This window comes from Lontra canadensis, unplaced genomic scaffold (assembly GCF_010015895.1).
Source record: "Lontra canadensis isolate GAN:19392208 unplaced genomic scaffold, GSC_riverotter_1.0 scaffold132, whole genome shotgun sequence".
NCBI lineage: Eukaryota > Metazoa > Chordata > Mammalia > Carnivora > Mustelidae > Lontra > Lontra canadensis.
The window spans coordinates 2,607,665-2,631,421 of record NW_022631126.1 but is presented as its reverse complement, the minus strand read 5'-3'; the positions used below and the strand labels follow the sequence as shown (position 1 = coordinate 2,631,421).

General features: G+C 52.0%; 1 protein-coding gene across 1 annotated transcript in view; it reads left to right on the top strand.

The window, feature by feature from the left end:
• IL21R (interleukin 21 receptor) overlaps positions 1 to 23,273 on the top strand; it is a 27,081-nt gene extending 3,808 nt beyond the window's left edge. The window contains 9 exon segments of the mRNA XM_032842634.1: positions 10,137 to 10,207; positions 12,577 to 12,679; positions 15,054 to 15,253; positions 17,975 to 18,120; positions 19,060 to 19,240; positions 19,528 to 19,627; positions 20,689 to 20,773; positions 22,426 to 23,118; positions 23,120 to 23,273. Of these exon segments, the coding sequence (XP_032698525.1) occupies positions 10,153 to 10,207; positions 12,577 to 12,679; positions 15,054 to 15,253; positions 17,975 to 18,120; positions 19,060 to 19,240; positions 19,528 to 19,627; positions 20,689 to 20,773; positions 22,426 to 23,118; positions 23,120 to 23,197 (1,641 nt within the window). The 5' untranslated portion in view covers positions 10,137 to 10,152 and the 3' untranslated portion in view covers positions 23,198 to 23,273.
• The last annotated feature ends 484 nt before the right edge of the window (positions 23,274 to 23,757 follow it).

The following is a 23,757-nucleotide window of genomic DNA, read 5'->3' as shown; positions in this document are numbered from 1 at the left end:
TTTTTTTTTTTTAAGATTTTATTTATTTGACAGACAGAGATCACAAGTAGGCAGAGAGGCAGGCAGAGAGAGAGGGAGTCGGAACCAGGCTCCCTGCTGAGCAGAGAGCCCGATGCGGGGCTCGATCCCAGGACCCTGGGATCATGACCTGAGCCAAAGGCAGAAGCTTTAACCCACTGAGCCACCCAGGCGCCCCTACCACATTTTCTTTATGCACTCATCTGTCAATGGACATCTGGGCTCTCCTTTACCCACGTGTCCATCAAGCTATTTGTTTTGTTTTGTTACTGGATTGTAAGAGTTCTTCATATCATCTGAATATATTCAATATTTGGTTTTTGAAGACTTTTGACCATCCTGTAGGTTGTCCTTTTACCCTATTGACTGCTTCCTGTGCTGCGCGGAGGGACTTAAGCAGCCCTTTGTGCCTGCATTTTCTTTATGGTCTGTGCTTTTGGCGTCATATCCAAGAAAGAATTGCCAAGCCCAATGTTCTGAAGTATTCCCTTATGTTTTCTTCTAGAAGTTTCATAGTTTCAAGTCTTACATTGAGATCTTTAATCCCATTTTAAGCTAATTTGTGTGTATGATGTAAGAGTCTGTGCTCATTCTTTTTCATGTGGATTTCCAGGTTTCCCAACACCATCTTACCTTTGGGGTATCATGGTATTTTAATTTTGCATACAGCTTAAACTTCATAAGACATTGTTATTATTATTATTTTAAGCAATTATTATTCATTTATATTTTTAATATTCTCTACTGCTTTTATTCCTTCACATAGTACCTTGCTTTCCAACTGGTGTTATTTTTCTTTTGCCCCAAAAACTCACTTTAATGTATCCTTTGATGTAGTCTACTAGCGACAAATTCTCTCTGCTTCTTTTTTTGGTCTGGAACATATCTTTATTTTGCCTTTATTTTAAAAAGTGTAATTAATTCACCTGCCATGCAATCCACTTTTCGAAAGCATACCGTTAACGTGGTTTTTGGCATGTTCACAACCTTGTGCGACCATCACCCTTGTTAACTACAGAACATTTTCATCACTCCAAAAAAAAAAAAGACCCAACCCACCATTCCCCCTCCTTTCAAACTCCAGCTCCCGTTAACCACCCATCTACTTTCTGTCTCTATGCATCCGCCTGTTCTAGAAATTTCATATAAATGGAGTCATGCAATATGTAGATTTTGTGTCTAGCTTCTTTTTTTTTTTAAGATTTTATTTATTTATTTGACAGAGGGAGATCACAAGTAGGCAGAGAGGCAGGCAGAGAGAGAGAGGGGAAAGCAGGCTCCCCGCTGAGCAGAGAGCCCGATGCAGGACTCGATCCCAGGACCCTGGGATCATGACCTGAGCCGAAGGCAGAGGCTTAACCCACTGAGCCACCCAGGCGCCCCAGGTGTCTAGCTTCTTAACCTTAGCATAAATTTTCAAGATGCACCTATGTTGAAGCATCGATCGGTATGATCCACTCATCCGTAAAACTGGATAATATTCTGTTCTATGGATATTCTATGTTTTTTTCCATTCAATTGATGGACACTGGGACTGCTTCCAGTTTGGAGATATTATGAATAATGTCGCTATGAATATTCATGTGCAAAGATTTTTTTTTTAATGGAGATATATTTTCAGTTATTTTCACTATATACCTAGAAGTCAAATTGCTTGGTCATGGGCTAACACTATATTAACTTTGTGAGAAACTACAAAATTATTTCCCATAGCAAATGTACCATTTTCCATTCCCATCAGCAATGTATAAGGATTCCAGAACCCTACATCTTCACCCACTTTTTATTTTTCTATTTTTAAAATAGCCATCTAGTGGGTTAGAAGTGATCTTTATCTGCATTTCCCTAATCAGTAATGATCATTAGCACCTTTCCGTGTGTTTATTGGTCATTGGTATATCTTTTTGAAGAAATTTCTATTCAAATATATTACACATTTAAAAATCAGCTTGTCTAGGGGCGCATGGGTGGCTCAGTGGGTTAAAGCCTCTGCCTTTGGCTCAGGTCATGATCCCTGGGTCCTGGGATCGAGCCCCGCATCGGGCTCTTTGCTCAGCGGGGAGCCTGCTTCCCCCTGCCTCTCTCTCTCTCTCTCTCTGCCTGCCTCTCTGCCTACTTGTAATCTCTGTCTGTCAAATAAATAAATAAAATCTTTTAAAAAAATTAGCTTGTCTTTAAATCTTGAGTTGTAAGAGTTCCTTATATATTCTGATACTAGACCTCTTACGAATATATAATTAAAAATATTTCTTCTCGGGGCGCCCGGGTGGCTCAGTGGGTTAAGCCTCTGCCTTTGGCTCAGGTCATGATCCCAGGGTCCTGGGATTGAGTCCCGCATCAGGCTCTCTGCTCAGCAGGGAGCCAGCTTCCCCCCTCTCTCTCCACCTGCCTCTCTGCCTACTTGTGATCTCTATCAAATAAATAAATAAAATCTTAAAAAAATTTCTTCTCATTCTGTATATTGCGTTTTTCCTTTCTTGGTCATGTTATTTGATGCACAAAAGTTTTAAATTTTGAAATAGTCCAATGTATTTATTTTTTTCGTTTGGTTCTTGAGCTTTTGGTGTCATTTCTAAGAAACGACTATGTGATACAAGGTCACAGAGGGTTAGAGCTGTATTTTATGTTTAAAGTTTAATATTTCTACCTCTTACAGCTAGGTCTTTAATCCATTTTGAGTTAACTTTTGTATATAGTGTGAGATAGGAGTCCAACTCCATGCTATTGGATGCAGATATCCAATTGTCTCCAGACCATTCATTTTAAAGATTATTTCCCCTCCATCAAATTATCTTGGCACCCTTGTCAAATATCAGCTTAACGTAAATGTGTGAATTTTGACTTTGAATTTGATTCCATAGATCTATATATAGGGTAGTATCATACTGTGTCGATTACTGTAGCTTTGTAGTAGACTTTGAAATGGAGAAGTCTGAGTCCTTCAACGTTGTTCTTCTTTTTCAAGATTATTTTGTCTATTCTGGCTCTTTGCATTTCCATATGAGTTTTAGGATCAGCTTTTTAACTTCTGCAAAAGAGCCAGCTGGGCTTTTGATAGGGATCACTTTGAATTTGTAGATCACTGGGGAAGACATCCTAACAATACTGTATCTTCCAATCCATGAACATGGGATAGGCTTCCATTTATTTGGGCCCTCTGTCATTCTTTCAAAAATGCTTAGTAGTTTTCAGTATACACGTCTTACCCTTTGTTAGATTTCTATTTCATTATTTTTGATATTATTGTAAATGAAATTTTTTTTTAAAGCTTTTTTAAAAAAGATTTTATTAAGGAGGGCATGTATTGCATGGAGCACTGGGTGTGGTGTATAAACAATGAATCTTGGAACACTGAAAGATAAAATTAAATTTAAAAAAGATTTAATTTATGTATTTGTCAGAGAGAGAGAGAGAACACAAGCAAGGGGAGTGGCAGGCAGAGGGAGAAGGAGGCTCCCCGCTGAGCAGGGAGCCCAATTTGGGACTTATTCCGAGGACTGTGGGATCATGACCTGAGCTGAAGGCAGACACTTAAATGACTGAGCCACCCAGGCGTCCTGAAATTACTTTCTTAGATTGTTCATTCCTGTTGTACAAAGATACAAGTGACTTTGCATGTTGATCTTTTGTCCTGCGACCTTGCTAAACTTACTTATTAGGCCTAATAATAGGCCTACTTTTTGTTTGTTTTGTTTCATTTTGGCTTTTTGGTGTGGATTCCTTAGAATGTATATACAAGATCATATCATCTGCAAACAGAAATGCTTTAATTCTTCCTTTCCAATCAGGATGACTTTGATTTCTTTTTCTTGCTGAATTGTCTTGGCTAGCACCTCTAGTACCATGTTTACTGGAAATCATGAGCATGGACATCCTTGTCTATGATCTTAGAGGAAAAGATTTCTGTTTTTCACCATTAAATATAATGTTAACTGTGGAAGTTTAGGAGATCTGTTTTTTTATATTGAGCTTGCCTTATTTTTTTGAGGGATATTTTTTTCTGGACGTAAAATTCTAAGTTGGCTTTTAAGTATATATTTTTCTTTAATTTTTAAAATAGTTCTTCTATGATGTGTGTAGGTGTGGTGTTGTTTGTTGTTGTTGCTTTTGCTGTATTTGTCCTTCTCAAAGTTTGTAGGATCTCTTGCATCTGTAGATTAATGTCCTTTCCTAGTTTTGAAAAATTCTTAACCAGTATTTCTATTATCTCTTCTGAGTTGTTCTTTCTCCTCTTCTTATGCTCCAAATACATATAAGATGGACGTTTTCACAATATATTTTGCTCTTTTCTGTATTTTTAAATACTTTTTCCTTTTCATGCTTCAAGCTGAGTACTTTCTATTCCAGCTCAACATTCCTCTCTTCTAATGTTACTAATCTGTTGCTAAATCCATTCATTTCTTATAAATTTCAATTATTGAATTTGTTAGCACTACGGTTTCTACTTTTATTTATTTTTTTAAAAGATTTTATTTATTTATTTGACAGATCACAAGTAGGCAGAGAGGCAGACAGAGAAAGAGGAAGGAAAGCAGGATCCCCGCTGAGCAGAGAGCCCGATGTGGGGCTTGATCCCAGAACCTTGGGATCATGACCTTAGCCAGAAGCAGAGGCTTTAACCCCCTGAGCCACCCAGGTGCCCCCGGTTTCTACTTTTAAATAAATTCCCTATTTCTGGTGGAATTCTTCACCACATTCATTTGAGTATTTTTAAATCGTGTTAGATACTACCACTTTCGGAATCACCTGTGTGTCTGTTTTCCTCTTGGTTTTTGGTCATCTGGTACTGTTTCCAGGTTTGGCTTGTCCATTTGATGGAATGCTGGACATTGTGCATGAAAAATATAGAGGGTTTGGGTGAAGCTGATTTTTTCCAGATAGGTTCTGATTTTCTTCTAGCAGCCATATAGCATGTAGACAGATCATCTTGTTATAGTTACAGCTAAACTGGTTCTGAGTTTTCCTTGTTCCAAAGGTATAACCTTTCCTGAATAAGTGACTATTTACTGGGGCCCATCTTCCTTGCCAGGGCTTGAACTCATGAAACTATAAAATCTCTTTCTTAATTTTTAAACTTGTTGCCAGATTCTTTTGGCTGGGTTTCTTGAGATGGGATGCCTTTGCAATGACTTGACACATGATTGGAGGGGAAATTGCATGCAGAATTTCACGGCACTTTTTTCTCTCCAGAACCCTGGCCTCCCAAGCCCCATCTAACTTCGTTGCTCTCTTGTGTCCTCTAATTTTTTTTCCTGCTTTGTAGCTGTTCTGAGCTACTAGTTCAGTCTGAATCAGCTACTCCACCATATCCAGAAATGGAAGTCCCCCTTCAGTTTTAATTTTGGAAACATAAAATTAACTGACATTTAAAATTTTATGAAATGGTTTGGGCATACTAAAAGGTGTATCGAATAATATAATCAACACCCAGGGTAACTTCGGTCAGTTTCACCCAAGTGTGGAGACCCCTGACCACTCCCCCAATCCCATTCCCCTCCTTTTCTACTCTATTCAAAATTTTGATTTTTTTTTTCCTATCGTCCTTTTCAATTTCTGTATACTTCCAGGACACACATATGTTCATCTAAACAATATAGAGAGCTGTTTCACCCAGTGTTCAATGTGCCATAGATGGTATTACTATGCGTGTGTTCTTTTATTTTATTTTCACTATGCATTTTGTCGCGAGAGTCATTTGCTTGGCTGTGTGAAACCGTGATTCATTCTCACATGGTGTGATTATCCCCCAGTCGATCTTTCTGTTCTCTTGTTGATGGATACTTAGGTTGTTTCCACTTATCACTGTCAAGATCAACACTGCTACAAACATTTCTGCGTGTGCTTCTTGAACACACATGCCAGGGTTTCATCAGTGGTTTACATAGGAGTGAAATGGCTGGGTCTTAATGAAGGCACCTGCTCACACTTATCACACCGTGCCACACGGTTTTCCAGCCCACTCATTTCCATTCCCACCAGCCGTGAACGAGAGCGCCCATTACACCATGTCCTCAGCAACACGCGATGTTGTCAGACTTTTAGTTTTTGCCCATCGTGTAGAATTAAAATGGCAAGTCATTGTGGTTTTAATTTGCATTTCTTCATCGGCTGTGAATTAAGCACTTGGTGTTCTCCTCCAGCTCCTACTTCAATCTGACTTCCTACCCCCAAGCTCCTTCACTTCCCTCGAATCTCCTGAATTGCGGCTTTCCATCTGAACTACCACGACCTGTGAAATCTCTCCTTGGCACTGGAGCCTGGCAGAGAAACACCTCTCCCCCAGCTCCATTCCTGTGCAAGACTGTGCTGGACTACTTCGCAAGCAATGATGTATTTGGTGCTTCCAACAAATCCGCAGCAGAGTCATGAGCCCCATGGTATAGATGAGACCACAGAGAACCAGAGGGATTAGGAACTTGCCCGAGGACACACAGCTGGGACCCGGCAGATTCTAAGCCGGGGGCTCTTGACTCCTCTGGAGGAGACCACAGAGCTAGGGGCTGCCACAGGGGACCCCGTAGCAGGAAGGTCTTTAGGATACCCTCTGCCCTTCCCGCAGATAGCATACCTGGTGGTTTGGTGTGCACCTGGGGAGAAAGGGCTGTTGCCTTCAGGAGTCAGCCTCCATGTGAAGACCCACAAAGGGACAGATGCGGGGCTGGGAAAGCGATGGGATGGGATTTCCGGCTCGGTGACTTTACCATTCAAGGCTGCTCTTCCCAGAATTGAGCGGCTTGTTTTAGACAGTGTTCGATATCTCTGGACCCCAAAGAGTTAGATCCTTTTCAATCTTCTTCCAGTCCTCTGATGCCAGAGAGAATCTCGGTTTGGTGCTAGTTTTCCTCAAACAACCCTTTAATCCCCCTTTTAAATGGATGCAAACTGGATTTCCCAACTTCTCAGTTTCAAGTGGGAGAGAGCATCTCACTCAGACTTGAATATGGCCTTTTGTTTGCCTCCTAGTTTTACAGTTAATCGACCATTTCATTTAAGAAACACAGTATCTATAATCACGTTGGGCGTTGTTCCCAATGCTTTACAAATACTGGCTAATTTACTTCTCCCAAGGACCCCCCCCCCAAGGTGGGCACTGTTACTAGTATGTCCATTTTACAGATGAGGACTCTGAGGCCCAGAAAGGTTAAGTAAACTTCACTGACGTCACACAGCCTGTGAATGGCAGCGCTGGGATTTGAGCTGAAGCAGACTGGCCTGGAGTCTGCCTTTTAACCACTGAAATGCATACAATCTCCCCATTTCATACTAGTTTCCTGTTGATTGTAGGGATATATTTTCTTTTGAGACATGTTTATTGGAGTAAACAGGGAAGGCAAGGTAAAGATAAATAGCAAGTAGATGATAGCATCAGTGAAAACCTTGAAGGCAGTAAGTGGCCGGAGTTCTGGAACATTCCAAAGTGGCTTCATGGATGGAAGGATAGAGCAAAGGGGCCATGAAGACTGGGTTTAGAGGGATGGGGGGGAAGGTATTCAAGGAGAAGACTCAGCACAGGAATTTGCCTCATGCAAAGGCAGAGACGCATGACAGGGCCTCAGGTGCTAGGGGGAGGCTGAATAATTCAGAACAGCTGGCCAGTAACAACAAGAACCCAGCATCCTTGTCTAGCACTTTCCAGTTCACAGAGCACAGTCACATCTGCTTTCCACTGACCCTTCTTAACTGCCAGGTGCAGTGGGCATGATTGTCCCCATTTTAGAGATGATAACCAAAGTCAGAGAGAAGAAATTCCAGAAAACAAATTTGCTATTTTTTGCTCCAAGCTACTCTGACTTCCAATTCTGGGCCTCTTGCTCTATTCCACTGTATCAGGTAACTTTGGTGGCAAGCAACAGAAACATAATTCACATGGTTGACCAAAATAGGGCGGGTGGTGTTTTTGGGGGGGAATGTGAGGGCTTAGGTGAACGAAAAGTCCAAGTGTGGACATCAGGTACGGCTGGATCCAGGTCCTCAAATAATGCCATGGGGACTCTGGGTCTGTATTTCTCAGGTTTTGAGAAAAGTTCAGGCAAGCTGTCCCTAAGAAGTGACAAGGATGGCCACCAGCTTCTAGCAGGCAGCCAAAAAAAATACCCCTTTACTGGAGTTCTAGGAAAATGCCCAGACTGCTCTCATTCACCTTGCTTGGGTTGGTGTCCATCCCTGATCTATTCAGTGTGGCCAGGCAGGTGGGGAGCTGTCTTGGCTAGGTCTGGGTCAGGTGCTCACCTGAAAATCAGGGGTTCCAGTCCTCTCCACGCAGACCACACAGGGACAGCGCCAGTCTGAGAAGCTCTTCCCAAGAGAGGAAGAGATGTCAGGCAGACAGAAACAGCAGGCCCATCCCCTCTATCCCCAGGCACCTGTGTGTCATATGTGCTGAGCTGAGGAATTTGGACGGATGGAGAGCCTTGAATCTGGGCAAGGGAGTTGGTGCTTTATCTTATGGTCCAGATAGAGCCTCTGGGGAGTGACACAGACAGAGCTATGCCAGGCCTGGTGCTGGGGCGGGGATCAGAGTGTGGACCTGCCCATTGAGGGGCAGATATGAACCGCACCTCCCATGATGGGAGATGAATCCTCGAAGGGTGGTAACAGGACTCCTGCAGGGCTTGGCCAGGAAGATCAGTGTTCCTAAAGCAGATTTAAAAAACTGTTGCTCCAACATTATTTTATTTTAATGGCGATGTTATTCATTCCAACGTGTACTGGGGAAAAATATGCAGCTATGAATATTATTGCTTAGGATGATGCTGGAGTTGGATTTTTTTAAATGAGCTCATTTATGAAAATGTTAAATAAATGATTGCACACACACTCTATAAATATGGCCAAAGTTTTGAAAGTGAGAAATTTAGGGACCTCTTGTCTAGATCATTCTGGGGCCCCTCTACATCTGATGCTTTAAATTGTCTGTCAGCCACAGCCTTTTGTTGAGTGTTTATGTGTCAAGCGCCATGCCCAGGGTTTTCTGCAAAATGCTTCCTCGAATTCTCACAAGAATCTGCAGGGCTCAGAGAGGGGAAGTGACTGGCCCAGAGCAACACAGCTGGTGATCTGACCTCTCAGTGTGTTTTGCCACTGTTTGCTGGGTGACTTATTAGGGAGCTCAGAGGGAGGGCTCAGTGGGGCCAGAGTAGGTTCTGGGGAAACCTGGGGTGGGGGGTCTTCCCCTTGTGGGCTCAGGGATGGTGTCTGGAAGAAGCCATGCCTGCAACTTGATTCCTGCATGGGGCGTCCCTCTTGCTCCAGTTCCGATTATGATCCTGCAACCGGGGGCCAGTCTGGGTGGGGTTTCTAGGCCTGGGCAGGTGGATGCCCCACCCCCTGGCCTCTGGCTGGTGCCTCCCCAAGCAGGCACAGAACTGTGGTTCAGTAGGTGTTGCCAGCCTTGGGGGTGGGGGTGGTCACTCCTTTGCCCAAGACACAAGCGTCTGCTCCTCCTGGGTAGACCCCTGACATTCTCCAAAGAGGGCTCTCCTGCATCTCATCCAGATCAGGGAGTCAAGCTCACCTCCACAGGGACCGGCCTGGGTTCCCCGGATGCTTTCCAGTGTGCTCGCTAACCTGGGCTCTGTGACGGAGCAAGGAGCCTGGTTATTGGGCTAAGCTCATTTTAGGCATTCAGTAGGAGTCTTCTTTGTGGGCCAACCTTGGATCTGTTATTCAGTAAGAAGCAGGGCTAACGTCAACCCATGTGTTTTGTGGAAAGGACACAGGATCTCTGCTTGTCAAATACCACTTTCTAACCAACTTCCCCTCCCTGCCTCCCTGCCTCTCTCTTTTTCAGATAAGTAAATGCCCTCGTTTAATCTCCTGCATAAGGTTATATCCGTAGGCTCCCAGGGGTGGGAGAACATCTAGCTCCTCCCTCTTGAAATTCACCTCTCATTCGGGACTGTGTTAGGGGACAGGAAGAAGGTGGGAGAAATGGGGTTCCCAGGGGTGAGTCATCTGCTTCTAAGGGGCAGGAATCTTTGGGAACATCCACGGGCTCCTCCAACTCTTTGTTTTTCCGAGGCAAGACTTCCAAGGGAGGGAGAGGACCAGAGGGAGGCTGTTCAGGATCCCTTAGTCCCCAGGCCTAGGTCTGCCCGCTCACTGTCAGTCTCTTCCAGGATCCCGAGAGCCAGCATGCCTTGTGGCTCGGCGGCCACTGTGCTCCTGCTCCTGCTTCTGCTCCATGGTGGTGAGTAGCTGCCCCAGAGTGTGCGGGTGGGGATGGCCAGGCTGGCCTGTGTTGCCCCAAGACATGGCTAGAAGCTATAGGCCGGGGCATGTGGCCTCTGTTCACTTGGGGTGGACTAGCCAGCTCTCTATCAGTTAGAACCCGTCCCACCAGAGTGCCCCGTGGCTCATATGACTCCCACGTGGACCAGGCCACCCACTGTCTTCTTATCTCATTGCAGGCACGAGAAACTTGAGTCTCCCATTTCCACAGCTCTCTGCCTTGGCTGGCCCTCCACCCTCAGAGGGAGGAAGTCCTGCCTTTGGTCTGACCTCAATTTCTCTTCCTGCAATGACTCTCCTAGCAGATGTTTATGGACAATCACAGAATCAGCAGGTCCTGGTGGTCCCTGGCAGGGAGAGGAGAGGGACGTGGAGACAGAAGTAGCCAAACCTTGAAAGGTGCCCCCAGGGGACCAGAAGGTGTTGGAGTCAGAGAGAGAGAAAAGTTAGAGACCGGAGCTGGGAAAGGCCAGGAGTTAGATGTGGGCTCAGAAATCCGGGAGGCCTTCCCAGAGGAGGCAGGATGGAGCCTCTAGGCTCAAATGGGGGTTGGACTAGAGACAGGGGTCCGTCAGCCACGGCTCTGCTGAATCTGCTTTTCTCTCTGGTTTTTACCGAAAGACCCAGAGCCTCAAATAGCTTCTCCAGGAAACAGATGTCTGGCTCTTTTATTTTCCCCTTCTGAGTGACCAGCACTCTGTCCTGGGTCATCTGCCACGGTGCCATGCCTCGTGGGCACAAACTTCTGCTGCGTCCTGGGTGCCAGGCTTCACCTCAGTCTGCTCCCCCAATGACCCTATGCAGTCTGTGCGGCAGTGACGCCCGGGTCTCCCTTGAGGACACTGAGGCTCAGGGAAGTTAAGGGATAGGCCCACGGCCACACAGCTAGGCAGTGGCGGAACTGGAGCCCCAAATTTGCCTCCTTCCTGGAGACTGAGCTGCCTTGCTCTGATGCTTTTACTGAGTGGGTGCCCGGTGCCAGCCACGTGGTCCACACCGGCATGAGGTCACTTACATATCCACCATGCCCTCCAAGGAGCTAGTGTCCCCAGGTTTCGGGGGCTGCTATCCCCTCTCCAATGTTCCATTTCAAGATTGGGGCCAGTCTTGTCAGGCCCTTGACCTAGGTACGGCAGCTCCTCCCCCAAGTTCTAAATCCCTGAGCTTGAACAACCAGGGTATAAACTGGGGGAATACCTAACCACATATGGCCCCACAGCCCTGGGTTTAGGCCCCACCAAAATCAGGCCTCTTTTCTCCACCAAGTGTCTGCACGGGCCTCCTGTGCCCACCAACAGGCACTGTGCTCCCGCCTAGGGAAGGCTCCTCCCAGCACAGGAGGAGCCACAACTCAGATCCCTTGGTGGTGGTTGCAGGGAGACCTGTGTTAAGGAGGATTCTGAGGGTCGCCCGAGGGAGAGAGTGCCGTGATGGATTAGTGATGTCTGCTGTGCACGCACAGCGTAGCACAGATGAGATTTTTCTTTCCTGGGTGCAAGTCTCAGCCACCCAGACCCAGACGGACAGGGCGCGTGGTCCCATCTCAGAGCCTCTGGGTCCTTGTCTATAAAATGGCAGGGGCAGCCAGCTAAGGATGCTTCCAGCAATGGTCTTCTTGGCTCCGAATCCGGCTTCTGACCTAAAGTGAGGACCAGGCAGGAAACATACCACCACCCCTCAGTTCTTCATTAGTCAAGGAAAAATAGAACAAAGCCACTAAGAATGCATCCACTTAAAAAGGGGAACAAATTTCTGGTAAAGAGTTGGGAGGGTGGGCGGGGGAGAAAGCACGTTGGTACTTGATCTTACAGAACAAAACCAAGTTCCAGTTTACTACATTTATTTTGTTGCAAATTTAGAGTATGGTTGCATCTGTATTTTTAGAACAAAGGGGAGCAATTAATGTTGGGGGTGGGAGGGCACAGGGTCTCCCGATGGAACCGCCTGGGTGAGCAGTCCCCGTGTCACTTGGCTGGGACGGTGATGGTTTGGGCAGTAGGCTAATAAGGACATTTTGGCAAAATGGGGTGGAGGGGAGGGAGAGTGGTGAGAGGTGGGGACCGGCTTAGTTCGCCATGTTTGACATTCAGAGCGATCTGTCTGCATAGCCAGCCTTGAAACTCGGGGGTCAGGTGGCAGGAACCCCCTTCCCCAAACCCACATCTTAGTGGCCTCATGAGTTGCCATATTCATCCTGGCCCTGGGGACCCATGCATCAACTCATCCTCCAGCCCTTGAAGAGGTGAAGGGGTGAGGCATTGTGCAAACTCCAGCCAGCCCCCCACCACCCCTGCTCCATCGCAGCCTCTCTCTCCCCTAATCTTCCAGCCTGGGGTTGCCTAGATCTCGTCTGCTACACGGATTACTTACAAACAGTCACCTGCACCCTGGAAACCAGGACCCTCCCCCACGGTGTGCTCACCCTCACCTGGTAAGTGGTAGCCACTGGAGGGCTGGGGTGAAGCAGGACCGCTGGGGACCATAGACCAAGGGGGACCTACTATGGGTCCCACGGATAGTTCAGCGATCGACACAATAGGTCCGCTTCCTGAGGGCTCTCTCAGCAAGTTCACCAACAGTATTTGGTTTTGCCCCAGGAAAGATGGTTCGTTAGTGGGGAGCTGCCTGGGCCCCCTTGCAGATGGCTGTGCCGGCTCACAGCTCCTGTCCGGAGCTCTGTCCACCTCCAAAGGCCATACTCTCTTGCCCACCCAGCCCCAAAAGTGGGCTTTTTTTTTTTTTAAGGATTTATTTATTCATTTTAGAGAGGAGGGGAGAGAGGGGCAGAGGGAGAGAACCCCAAGCCAACTCTGAGCTAAGCACGGAGCCCAACACGGGGCTCGATCCAACGACCCCAAGACCATGACCTGAGCCGAAACTGAGAGTCGGCCGCTCAGCCGACTGAGCCACCCAGGCACCCCCAGCCCTAACAGGTTTTGAGACCTGAGGACCGACCAGACTCCCACTCGACTTTTATGAGCACTTCGTACATCCCTGACGCCCTGCCGTGAGCTTCCTATGAACAAATGATCGCTTCCCATCCTCATAATTATAACTCCTGTTTTACAAATGAGGACACTGGGGTTCAAAGAGGTTATACAACTCGCCCCAGGTCACATAGCCAGTGAGTAGTGGAGCTGGGATTCAGACAAGACTGATTCCAAAGTCCACGGACCCCTGTTCGTTCACAAGTGTTAAAGAACAGTGAGGGGAAGCTTGACTCAGGACCCCTGCCAGAGACACAGGGACCCTGGTGGGACTTTGCAGTGGGGGGAGAGATTGGGGTCAACCCCAAATACAAGGAAAAGGGGGGATTTAGAGTCAAGGAGCAGGGTGGGGCCAGTGGGTGGAAAATTACCAAAAGGACACGTCAAGGGGAAGGGGGAGTGGTTCCGGCTACATGACATCATAGGGTTCTTGCTGATGGCAGCCCAGGCTGGTCAGACGTCACCTGGAGAAGGAGGTAGAGGACAGAAGAGATGACACAGAAGCCCAAAGGTCAGGGCCTCGTCAAGGAGAGTGCTCAGAGGAGCCCAAGTAGGACTTGTTCAAGGAGAGAATTTTTGTTCCTAAACTGCTGGGATTAAGAAAAGCTGGCTTTCATCCAGAACACATTTATGGACCTCCTGCTGACACTTGCAGGCACTAGGAGCTCAGCAGAGCCCAAGACCAAGGAGGTTCTCCCAGAAGTTCTGCAGAGGGGAGTGCCTGGGGAGACAGACAATAAGACAGACACACGCAGCCATCAGGATGCTTTTTGATGACAATTAGTGCTACAAAGAACAGGAACCGGGTCCAAGGGGTCCAGAGGGAGTGACATGGGAGCAGGTGGTCAGGAGAGGCCTCTCTGGATGGGAAGGAGGCAGCCAGTGAGCTGGAGATGGAGCATTCCAGGCAGAGGGCATTGCCTGTGCAAAGGCCCTGAGGTGGAGAAGAGCTGGTGAGTTTGAGGAATAGTGAAGAAGTCAGTGGGGCCAGAGGCGACTGCATCATTGTGAGGGAGAATAACAAGCTAAGAAGGTGAGAGGGAGGTCGAGGCCAGATTGCCCTGAATGGGTGGTGAGAAGTCACTGGAGGGTTTTTTAGGCATGGAAGTGATGGGGAGTTTTTAAAGGCCCCTGCCAGCTTCCATGCAAAATTGCACTGAGCTTCTATTCTAACAGATATTTAGCAGAAAACAGAGTCTACACATCTGTATTGGCCTTGAAGGATAGTCATGTTCACAACCTGAAGGTGTTTGTAGGGAAATGAATAGCTGTCAAACTCCTATACATACTTCAAAACCCATCACTTAATGCCTAGTGGGAGTAAAGAGGCCAGAGCAGTGCTTCCAACCCCATACCAACAGCCTCTCTTTTCAGCCAGAGCGAGGATGAGGTTCTTTTACCTTGGCCTTTCGCCCTGGTACTCCCTGGGTATTCCTTGGCTGCTGGACGGAAAGAGGGCAAGAAGGGAACCTGAGGTGCTTAGCATCCTTCCTAAGGGACCGGGGTCCAGCTGATGGGATTGACAGGGACAGACTGATGCTCAGTCTAGGCAAGAATGGCCTAGCTGAGAATTCCAAAGTTGAAAGTCGCTGCCCTATGTAAGGTGGTGAGTTCCTGGTTCCTTGGAGGCGCACAAGTCAAGCCCAGACATAACCCGTTAGGAATGCTTCAGGGGAGGGAACACCTTCCCTGGGAAATTGTTGGTGGACCGTGACTTCCCCGCAGCCTCACCTCAAATCCCCCCCAGCCCTGAGCTTCTGGCTGTGTGCAGGGAGCCCCACCGGCCTCCAGGCATGACTGGGTGCTCTCTCCTTGAAGGCAAGACCCATACGGAGACCTGGAGGATGAGGTCACCTCCTGCAGCCTCCTCCGGTCCGCCCACAACGCCACGCATGCCAAGTACACGTGCCATATGGATGTGTTTCACTTCATGGCCGACGACATTTTCAGTGTCAATGTCACAGACCAGTCCGGAAGTTACTCCCAGGAGTGCGGCAGCTTCCTCCTGGCTAAGAGCAGTGAGTATCCCCGGGACCTTGGAACAGAGGGGAGCCCAGGCCGGTGCTGAGCCCTACGCCCTGTGGGCCGGCTCGCCCCCACGTCAAAACGGACCTGCCCTAGGTGCTCATTTCTCCTGAGAGTGCGTACTGTAGAAGCACGACTGAGGTGTGATGGCTTCATACCTAGGTTTGGGCCTTTAACCAAGGAGAGGCAGCAGAGGCCGGCAACAGAGCTGGACCAGGGCCCAGGACTTGCCCATCTGTGACCCCGGACTGGCTCACTGTAGACTGATGGCCTTCTGCCCCCATTTTGAGGCAAAGCAGGGGAGGCCATGTCCCAGGAGAATAACTTCCCTGAGACTTCTCCCGTTTATTTGCTCCACTGAGGCCCAGACTTTCCCTCCAGCCTGGAGGAAGGGAGGCGGCCTGGCTGGGTCCAGGACCAGGGCAGGGCTGGGAAGGGCCCAGGAGGCAGCTCCCAAAGCAGGGGGTGAGAGGCCCATGCCCAGAGGCATGCAAGCAGACCATGAAGAGAGGCTTGCCCTTGGGGAGGCTTAGCTCTTGTGGCCTGGGAGGTTGTCCCCAGATTCCCAGTGGTGGGGCAAGAAGATAAGAGGGTGTCTGCCATTCACACTCTGGGGGTCCAGGTTCACGCCACTTTGCACACAGATGGGTGTGAGCAAAGCTTCACGCAGACCCAGACACACCCAGACTCATGCACGTGCACACACACACACTTGTAAATACCCCTCAGAGGCACCGATGTCTTACCAGCAGCCAGTGGCCTGGACAGCTTGGACAGAGGGCGCTCACGCTCTGTGTCAGACAGGTGCCAATGTGGACGCACGCACGCGCACACAAGCTCTCTTGGCCACTGGACCCAGGCGTGGCAAGCCCATGGAGCAGGGCCACCCTCCTGCCCTGGGGGAGCCGGGCAGGTAGCGTCCCACTCCTTCCTCTCCAGAGCAGAGTGCAGGGCAGAGAATGAGCTGCTTTGCCTTGCAGGGGGCTCCAGGTCACAGTTCCCTACCCACCCCCTTCTGCCCTCCCTGCCAGGGTCTGAGGCCTACCTATGCCCAGATGTGATAAGGAGATGGCTTTTGGCTCCCCGCCCACTCCAGCCCCTTCCTCCTCCTGGCAACGGGCTCTGCAAACACCCGAATCCCTCCCTGAGTCGGTCCACACCGCCCAGCCCCGGCCACAGGGAAGCAGAGAGCTCCACCCGGCCCCGGGGAAGACAGAAGAGGGTTTAAGAACGAGTCCCGTCCAAACAGATTCGTGACTCAAAGAGAAAAGCCCTCAATGGGGTCCCGGAAATGGGCACCTTCTCCCAACTCAGGCAGAGAAGTAAGCGGCTTTGGGAATTCCTTTTTTGCAACCCCTGAAAGGTTCATTTGTTGATTTAATACGCCTGCTCTGCCCGGGGAGCCGGGAGCCGTGGGCACAGTGTTGACTCAGGAGAACAAAACCTCAGCCCCAAGCAGCTCAGACCCCAGAAAAGGTGCCAGTGGTGAACAAGATCACACAGGGAAATGCAGAAAATGTTAGATGTTGGCAAAAAAAAAAAAAAAGGTGGAAGAGGAAGAGAAGGCAGGGGCTGGGGGACAGGAGCCTGTGGCTTCTCTGTCCCCGAAGGGACCTCCTTCTGCTACTGAGTTTGGTCCCTGAGAACTGTGACCCCATGAATGGGGAGCTGGTACCCTTTTATAAGAGAAGAAATGAAAGCATATAACATGTTGTATCCTGATCACGATCATGAAATGAATTTGGGGTAGAGCGAAACAGGAGGCCTGGCTTTGACCTTGGCCTGCGAGGCACCCAGGAGGGTGTGGTGTTGTGACTCAGGCCTCTGCTGGGCTCTCACTTTCCAGAAGTCTCAGAGCTCAGGGCCACTGAAGAGGGTCAGACTGGTCTGCACACAGTCCTGCAGGAGCTCAGTAGCCCTTGCTTTTTCATTAGCATAAATGAATATTAATGCAGCTTATTAGCATGAATGCTCATCAGAGTCTGGCTTCTCTGGGAAGTTGCAGCAAGAAAATGACGTCATCGTTTAGAACAGAAATGCAGAACCGGTGCCTCTGAACCACACACGTTGCTTAGCAAGTTTTTGGATTAGGAGCTGTTTTTTTTAAGATTTTCTATTTATTTGAGAAAGAGCGTGTGCATGCACGAGAGCGAGTGAGAGAGAGGGCACCAGTGGTGCAGAGGGAAGGGGTGAAGGGAGGGGCAGGAGAAAAGCAGACTCCCCACTGAGCAGAGAGCTGGGCAGGGGGCTCGATCCCAGGACCCCAGGATCATGACCTGAACCAAAGGCAGACGCTTAACCAACTGAGCCACCCAGGCACCTGGACTAGTAGTGAACTCTAATGTCGGAGAGAGCTTTCCCCCATCTGGGGTTCCAGGCTGTTCTCTGGCCACCCTGGTCTGCAGTCCTTCCTGGCCTGACTGGGGCATCTCCCTTCCATGTCCTCAGACCCCAAACCAGCTTTGCCCACTTCTGCTACCCTCCCGCCCCTGCGGCGGCAACTCCAGTGCGGCCTGAACTTCTCACTTCTCAGACGCACAGCCTGAGGCCCGGAGACAGGGGCTGCCTCGCCCAGAGTCACAGGGCAGGGTACAGATCCCGCCGACCCCACAACCAACACGGGGTCAGGCGATGGGCAACTTCCTGCCACTACATCTTTCTCAGTCGTGGCCCGATCTCACCCCTTTCTTCTCTTTCTGGCTTTTCCCTCCAAGTCAAGCCGTCCCCGCCTTTCAATGTGACCGTGACCTTCTCAGGACATTATAACATCTCCTGGAGCTCCAGCTACGATTCCTACGCGCTGAAGGGCAAGCTGCAGTACGAGCTGAGATACAGGAAGCTGGGAGGACCCTGGGCCCCGGTGAGGCTCCCAGAGACCAGGGGCGGGGCGGCGGGGCACCACGTGGAGAACATGGCAGGGTGGGATGCTGGGGGTGGGGAGGGGGATCCGAGAGACAGGTGAGCGACTGACTCACAGCCAAGACTGGAACCAACAACCACCGAGGCTGGAAGGTCCCCCTTCCACCCTCCCGCCCCGTGCTGCCTCTCCTCATTTCTCCCTGGGGTGGGAGGCCACTCAAAATTCTGTCCTTCCTGCCCCTGGTTCCTGGGTCGGGTTTCCTCCCGGAGTCTAGTACATCACAGCAGAGGACATTCCAGAGATGGGGCCTTCTGGAGCCTTCCCGCCTGGCTGAGGATGAAGTTTTAATCACCAAGGGAGTCCAGTGTTAGACCATTGTTTCCAAGGTGCAGGCTTCTAGAGCTATCCTCGTTTAGAGCACTGGAGAGTTCCCAAAGGGCCCACTATTCAGAACAGTCAAGGCTGAAGCCTTCTAGAATGATCCAGTCCTTTAGAGCAGACCCCGTTGAGGAATTCCGTACATGCGGTTGTTTGGAATGTCCACCGGGGAAGGCTTCCAGAGGTTATCTGTTGCTGAGATGCCTGTGGTCGAAAGCTTCCAGAAATGCCCGCTCTGGAGAAGTCTGACTGTGGAACAATTCCGAAAGGGACCACTGTCTGGAACGCTGCTGGTTAGAGATTCCCATCCAACAGGCCATTGCTACTCCTGGGCCCGTCCTGGTCCTCGAAGGGAGGGCCCCCTGCCAGGACCATGAGGGGAGATCTGGGGTCAGAGAGAGACCAGGTCAAGGTCAAGCCGAGCCTGGTCTTGTGGCAGGAGCGGGGACTTTGCTGGAGACACTCAGCCCCTTTCGTGGTGGCGGGTACAGGGGGCTTCTGCTGGAGGCCGGGGCTGGCCTCAGTGAGCCTGATCGGTGCCACCTTTCCCTGTGTCAGCAGCGTCCAAGGATCAAGCTGATCTCGGTGGACTCGAGAAGCGTCTCTCTCCATCCCTCGGAGTTCCTGAGCGACTCGAGCTATGAGCTGCAGGTGCGCGCAGGGCCCCAGCCCGGCTCCTCCTTCCAGGGGACCTGGAGCGAGTGGAGTGACCCGGTCACCTTTCACACCCAGCCGGGGGAAGGTAGGTGTGGCTCCTCGTGGGGCATTCAGTGTTCCCAATACTGCCTGGGGATTGTTACCTCCCTTCTGCAGATGGGAACACGGAGGTCCAGAGAGATGAAGTCGCTGGCTTGGGGTTCAGGGGGGTGGGGGTGCGGGGAGTAGGATCCCAGACCACCTCACTTGCAGGCCCCCGCGGCCCTCCTGTGCCCTCCACACCAGCACAGACACGTTGCCCACCACACCCGCCCCACGGGGCCTCTGGGAGAGGTGGGTTCCCCCTTCACCCTGTGTCTGCTTCCTTCGCAGAGATCAAGGGAGGCTGGCACCCTTCCTTGCTCTACATCCTCCTGGTCGTCATACTCCCCATCCTCGTCTTCTTAGGCCTGAAGATCCACCTGCCTTGGAGGTGAGGCCAGGGATTCGGGGAGGCGGGGGTGGGGGACGGGGGAGTCCTGGGCCACAGGCTGTCATCGCGACCGTGGCAGTGACAGGGATGGTGATAAGAACAAGCTCTTGTTTCCTGGGCACTGGGCAGCGCGCCCGCCTCTCCACACCCGCCGTGGGAGCGGGCCCTTGGATGCCTACCACCCCTGGACAAATGGGGCAAGCAAGGAGGCACAGAGCTGGCAACGCACTTGCCCAAAGCCGCCCTGCTCTGAAGTGGAGGAAGTGCCCCTGTGCTCTAACAGTGACCCAGGCCATGACCTTGTCGGTGGCGTTTATGCTTTGAATCCTTCGGGGGGGCGGGGAGCACGCTGGGCCGCCAGGTGGGGGTGAAGACTGGATATGATAACCCGCCCTCCTTTCTTCTGCTCCGACCAGAGCTTTTACTTTTACTTTTATCCGTTTATGTGTTGGGTTCCGTCTTCAGGAGAGCTGCTGGCGGAGGCAGGGGCTGTGGTCAGGGTTTGCTGAACCCCGGGGTGCAGATTCTGGGTGGCTGTGGTCAGAGTTTGCTGAACCCCGGGGTGCAGATTCTGGGTGGCTGTGGTCAGAGTTTGCTGAACCCTGGGGTGCAGATTCTGGGTGTGCGTCTGTACCCAGAGGCTTTGCCGGAGTCAGAGGCAGTGAAGCTGGAGGGGGAGGGAGCGCTGTTTGGGTGCTGGGTGCTGGGGTGCTGGGTCACTGTGTGGACACCCTCCGAGTGCTCCCCGCACGCCCGTGAACCGGCCCTTTGCTTATCCCTGGTGGTAGAGGAGGGGTGAGGGGCAGCATTTGCCCGGCTCGGAACAGCCTCCGAACAGGCAGCCGAACTCTTAAACTCCAGGCACTTTCGCCAGACTTGCTGCCCCCATTTTACAGATGTGGAAATTGAGGCCCGGGGGCAGAGGGGCCGAAGGGGGGTGCGTGGGTGTGCTTTGGGAGGGGCTCAGTCTCCTGCAGGACAAAGCCGGGGAGCCCCTGAGCGGGAGGCTGGGCTACCCTCTGGGGGATGGTTGAGGGCTCACCTCGTCTCTGTTCTCCCAGGCTGTGGAAGAAGGTGTGGGGGCATGTGCCCAACCCACAGAAGTTCTTCCAGCCCCTATATGTGGGCCACAGTGGAGACTTCAAGGTGAGTGCCCTCCAGCCCATGACAATGCCCCCCAGCCTCTTCTCCTCTGGGAGCTCACCTCTGCCTGAACCCCAGGAACCCTCCACCTGCCAACCAGGCTCCGGGCTCCTCAATGGCAAAGTGCAGGAAATAATTCGGGTGGGGCAGAACTGGTACGAGAACAGACACAAAATCAGGCAGCCTGTCCCAACCCCTGGGCCAGGCTGGGGGGAGGGACGAGCCAGGTTGCTTGAGTTGAAAATTGGCCTCCTGCTCCTTTGTCAGAGGTCCTTGAGATGGAGAGTGGGTTCCGGGAAGGGCGTGGCCCCACCGGCAGAACACACCAGCCCCCCAACCCCCCCACACCCCCACCAGGCCCCAACCACTCGTCACCCGCCAGCGCCCACGGTTGTCTGTGCCCATTTACCGCTCAACACCTACCCCGCGGGGGAGGGCAGACCACAGAGAGGATGTGGTGACTGGCGGGGAGGCGGGGGGGGGGAGGAACCCACCCCCTCCAGTGGAGCCTGGATGTCAGGAAACCTGGACCAGAGCATTGGCTGAGCTCCTGCTGTCTGCCTGGTGCTGCCCTGAGCTCCTTCCGTCTTGATCGCGGCCCCTGGGGGCGGGGGTGGGGGAGCGCTCCATGGTCCATAGGGCACCCCTGGGGAGACCGAGGCTCTGCGTGGGGAAGCGGCTTTTGTGAGGCAGGGGAGCAGCTCGAACCCCCAGCCTCACGGAGAGGAGACCTTCCTTCTTCCTCTGCACCTTCCCTGAAGCTCAGAGGCCACACCTGTTTGGTATTTACTCACCTGGGCTGCACCTGTGTGCCAGGCCCTAGGCTGGGAGCTCCAGAGATGTGAATGCATCCCCTCCTCGCACAGCTGTGGGCGGGGAGGGGGGGGTGGTGGACAGGGAGGTCGTTACTGGCAGATGGAGAGGCCTCACCCGGGTCCCAAGATGTTTTCTGAGGCAGCAGTCTCACAACTGGGGGACTCAGGTTCTCGGGGGTTTTTACCATCATTCGGGTGGGGACCCTGTGTCATGTGTGGGACCCCAGGCCAGCGAGGGCGGGGGCGGGGATTGTGCTCAAAGCTTGGGGCGGGGCGCTGCCTCGGTCCATGGTCACCCCACATCCAGAGGCCTTTCCAAGCGGCTTGCCACTGATTCCCCCTGCGTGTTCATTTAGTTAATACACATTTATTGGGCACCGACTGTATGTGAGGCACTGTGTGAACCTCCGGGGATACAGCTGGGACCAGAAGAACTGAGGCCTCTGCCCTGGCCGAGTGTCCACTCCAGCGGGGACACCAACAGGAGAATGCTTGTTTCCTAGAAGCATCGACTTCTGTCACTCCCGTCCGCATTGTCCATACAACTCAGCAGTCTCCCCAGGCCCTATGCAGACCCCAGGCCTCTGAGCACTGGTTGTCTGGCAGGCTGCTAAGGGCAGTGGCTCCCTCCTGCAGGTGGGGAAACTGAGGCCCAGGAAGGAAGGGACAGCAGTGCGGAGCGTCCCTGGATAGGGGTACACCATGGCTCTGACCCCTGGTGTCCTGTATCCTCTTGTGTCTCTTTCTCTTGATATCTCTGTCTTGTCTCTATGTCTGTCTGTCCATACCTGCCTTGCCCCTGTCCTGTCATGACTGTCTCCCTCTTCTCTCTCTTTACAGAAATGGGTGGGCGCCCCCTTCACTGCCTCCAGCCTGGAGCTGGGACCCCGGAGCCCCGAGGTGCTTTCGTCCCTGGCGATGTACAACCATTGCCCGCCGCAGAGCAGCACCAAGGGGCCGCAGTCCATGCAGCTGCCTGAGCCTCCCCACCTGGTGGGAGCTGACGGGGTGCCTGAGCCAGGCTCCTGGGGCCAGGCCCGCTCCCCTATCGGCAGCGTGGGTGGCTCGGCTTACAGCCAGGAGAGGGACCGACCATATGGTGTGCTGGTGTCCATTAACACCGTGACAGTAGCAGACATGGAGGGCCCGTGTGCCTGGTCCTGCACCTGTGGGGATGACGGATACCCGGCCCTGAACTTGGACGCCAGCCTGGAGCCCGGCTCAGGCACTGAGGACCCCCTCCTGGACCCCGGGACTACAGTCCTCTCCTGTGGCTGCGTCTCGGCAGGTGGCCTTGCCGGGCCAGGAGGGCCTATGGGCAGCCTCCTGGACAGGCTAAAGCTGCCCCTTGATGAGGAGGCGGGCTGGACCCCAGGGCCACTGTGGAGTGGCGGGCCCCCCAGAGAGGCATCTGACAGCGAAGCAGGCTCGCCTCCCGCCGGCCTGGACATGGACACTTTCGACAGTGGCTTCGCGGGCTCTGACTGCGGCAGCCCTGTGGAGTGTGACTTCACCAGCCCCAGGGACGAAGGCCCCCCCCCGGAGCTACCTCCGCCAGTGGGTGGTCATGGCGCCTCCGCCCGAGGGACCCGGGCCCCAGGCCAGCCAGTGAGGCTGACCCGCAGTCCGGAGCTGGCCGAGCCGTTCCTCCTGGAGTCAGAGCTGTGCTCACCTGGGCCGTGGGGTGAAGGGGCCTGCGACCTTTGTGCCCCCAGATGAGGCCCCTGAGCCTGGTTGACACCTGGTGTGCCTGTGTGATCCCGGAGCACACGGGTGTGTCCGTGTGCGTGAGCTGCACACATGCCCATGGGCGCAGAGACGAGACGCATGTGTGTCTGGGACCGTGTGCACACCATGACAGCCGTGGACTATTCCCGACGTGGGGAGGCCCCGGGGTCATGAGGGGCTGGTTCAGTGTCATCCATGGGGCCTGCTAGCATCAGTCCCCGCCCTGCAGGTCCTGCTTCCAGGAGCCGTGAGAAGTCCCCAGGGGTCCTTTTCACTTCTCAGGGGAAGGGGATGGAGTGAGTCTGCGGTGACCCTGGGTGTGTGAAGGTTTGTGGGGGCCTGTGGACCGAGGTCTGAATCCCAACTGTGATGCCCCTGGGCTGTACCACCTTGGGCAAGCCCCTTCCCCTCTCTGGGCTGGAGTTTCCTGTCTGGACAAGGTGG